Genomic DNA, 3,296 nt, shown 5'->3' on the forward strand with positions numbered 1-3,296 from the left:
CTAGTGTCATTTTTAACCATACTTATTCAAAATAACACCAAAACATAAAATTCGAATGTTTCATTATCAATACACTATACGACTGAGTTTTTTTATTTTTTTTTATTTTTTTATTAAAAGAGCTTCCTTGTCCCTTCGCATTTGCATAGTTGAAGTGGATCAACCGATCAACCTCTAAAAAATCTCAGGTTATCATAAAATACACGTGTTAAAATAAAATCTCCCACTCCAATATTCCAGCGATTTCTGATTTTCTGAAAATAGAAGGCAGAAATAAGAATATGTGTCGACATTGGTTGCCCTTTCATTTCCTTATCTCCTCGTCTCTTTCTCTCTCTCCTCTTTCTGCCAAAATACAGAGAGAGCGAGCATGGCTGCCACACTCTCAGCCTTGAAACTCCCCTCTCTCCCTCTCCGCATTCAATCCAAACTCCACTCTCCCTCCACCATTACTCAAACACCAACACCCCCTCAATCTAACCCTAATCTTAAATTAACCCTTTTCAATCAACAAGATTTCCTACACACATTCAAATCCTCCGCTCTCCCTCTCTCCACTCTCGCATTACCCTTCCTTCTAGATGCCCAGGTAATTCAATTTTCGATTGATCATTTCATCTTTTTAAAATCATGAAATTAATATTTAATTTTTGAAAACAATAGGATGCATTGGCAGTTCAGGGTGAATTGGGGTTGTTGGAGGGAAGAACAGCCGCACTGATACACCCAGCAGTGATGGCCGGGCTATTCGGGTTCACATTATGGACTGGTTATCTGGGTTGGCAATGGCGTAGAATTAGAACTATTCAAACTGAGATTACTGAACTTAAGAAGCAGATTAAGCCTGTTGCTGTTACTCCTGATGGCACTCCTGATAATCCTGCTCCTCCTTCCCCCTTTGACTCCAAAATTCAGCAGCTTACTCAGGTGATTGTTAATCTTTCTATTTTGGGGATTTCAATGGATTGATTAATTTATTTATCACTTTTTTGTGTGGTGCAAATGATTTCTTTCAATTGCAATGGAAACAGTTAGTTAAGTGGTCCGATAATTCGAAATGGTCAGAGGGACAGTACTGGTTTTGAAATGTTTGGGAAATGTGACAACATTTTCTGAATTAGTTGTTGATCATAGTTCCATACATTGAAACTTCAGTGCATTATTGCAGAGGAGGTGGAAATCCTAACTCATAGAAGTATATTTGACTAGTGTTGTTCTCAAGTTTTCAACATCTGAAAATTTTGTCATGTTTTCTGAAGTAGTAGAGTAGTAGATGATTGAGTGAGTATGCAAAGATACTCATATTCTGTATTGAGTGATGGAAAGAGAATGTGAATTACACTATCAGTATAGATGATGTTTCATTATACTTTGTTTTTGAAGTGCTTGATATGGTTAGCACTTACTTAATTAGGAATCTCCAAAGGATTTGAATAGCAAACCTCTGGGTAAAGAGATGAACCTTGATCAGTTGATAAAGAATCCAGCTTTCATATGATATCTTGTTATATATATGATCAACGTTTGTCCTACACAATCCAATGTGGTCGAGAGGAGGATTTGTGAAAGTGATTCTAGCAATGGCTGTTGGGACAGAAGCTTTATAGCATGTTTGGTATATTACTTTTCAAGTGTAGGAAATGGAATCAATTAACTAATTCCATTACCTATTGTTTGGTACGAGAGATGGGCAACACACTCCATTACCAAAGGGTAACCATTCCCACCAATATGTTACCTCTCCTAACCTTGTGGTAACAAAGTGTTACCCTCCTCCCTGCCTAATTTGATACAAACAACAAATAATGATATCACTTAAACATTACCATTTCTCCTTCTTAAATGTTTCCAATCCATTTCCTTTCCTAGATTCATACCAAACATGCACTTAGGATAGACCATGTTGGTAGCATTTAGAAAGGCATTTAAGAGGGAATATGACATTGAATATTTAGCTCAAATAGACATACATGAAGTACGGAGTATATGTTATCCTATGGCTATTTAGTTCTTGTTTTTTGTTTGATTGGCTTGCTCGCTTTGCTTTTAGTTGGTTCTTAACTATTTGCAACTTATACTTGTCTTGCATCTCTGACTTGAACAGATAAACCCCTTTGTACGTTATTTGGAAAGTTTATTGTTCATGGTAATGACAAAAAGGACTCATCCATTTCAACTCAAGAATGTCGTTCACTAAGTTGTTAGGCCTACATAAAGTATAAGAAAACCCTTTCTACTTTCTAGCCTTATCTTAGTACCAAGAATCCAGGATAGTTTAACTACCTGTTTCTATCAACTAAAGTCATTTACTGGTTTTGAATGTCTACTTCAACCAATCTATAAAGGGTATGATAACTGGTTTTGAATGTCTACTTCAACCAATCTATAAAGGGTATGATGTGCATTCAAGTGAAATCAGGTCAATTTGGTCCTTAAAAGTACACTAAGATCTTCGATTTTCTATGTGGTACCTAGTGTGTGAAGCAAGATCTAACCTTTAAGTTGTGGACTTGTTAAAGTTCCAACTTCCAAAATAAACATGCTAACATCCTATATGCTACTCTCTTTTGTGCATATTTATTAATTCCTTTGCGTTCATTTAGTCCTAAAGTGTTCTTTCTCTGAATGTATCCAGGAAAGGAAAGAATTATTGAAAGGGAACTTTAAGGACCGGCACTTTAACGCGGGTTCAATTTTACTGGGATTTGGTGTTTTTGAGGCAATTGGTGGAGGATTCAACACATGGATTAGAACAGGAAAGCTATTTCCAGGACCTCATTTGTTTGCTGGAGCAGGTATAGACTACTGATATCTATGCAAACAGTTGCAAATTAAAGAGAAAAATATCCCATGTCTATGTAAGTTTGCATCTGAAATTGCTTATGTTTGTTTGTTTTGCGAAAACAGCGATTACAGTGCTGTGGGCAGCAGCAGCGGCGCTTGTACCTGCAATGCAGAAAGGAAATGAAACAGCTAGAAGTCTTCATATTGCTTTGAATGCTGTAAATGTTCTTCTGTTCATATGGCAGATCCCCACCGGAATCGAAATTGTTTTCAAAGTGTTTGAATTTACTAACTGGCCTTGAATCGCGTCTAAGTCAGGTGTGGCAATATGCTAAGATTACTTGTATAAACAACAAAGTCAGTTTTGTTTATTTGTGTTTCCTTGTCCCTGAGATCCTGACCTTGTACTGTGAATAGCTTTGCACTTGCAAATATAAACTGTCTAGTGATGAAAATTGTTGTAGAATATTGTATTAAAATTCTTATACAAATGTATGGAGCTATTGTTGAAA

At 36.4% G+C, this 3,296-nt stretch overlaps 1 protein-coding gene across 1 annotated transcript; it reads left to right on the forward strand.

Moving 5' to 3' along the window:
- The first annotated feature begins 293 nt into the window (after nucleotides 1-293).
- LOC110786664 (uncharacterized) lies at nucleotides 294-3,296 on the forward strand. The gene is made up of 4 exons (XM_021991229.2): nucleotides 294-589; nucleotides 664-927; nucleotides 2,636-2,795; nucleotides 2,908-3,296. Exons 1-4 carry the CDS (start codon nucleotides 371-373, stop codon nucleotides 3,084-3,086), a joined length of 822 nt encoding a protein of 273 aa, XP_021846921.2. The 5' UTR covers nucleotides 294-370; the 3' UTR covers nucleotides 3,087-3,296.

The sequence above is a fragment of the Spinacia oleracea genome, chromosome 2 (genome assembly GCF_020520425.1).
Source record: "Spinacia oleracea cultivar Varoflay chromosome 2, BTI_SOV_V1, whole genome shotgun sequence".
Taxonomy (NCBI): Eukaryota; Viridiplantae; Streptophyta; class Magnoliopsida; order Caryophyllales; family Amaranthaceae; genus Spinacia; species Spinacia oleracea.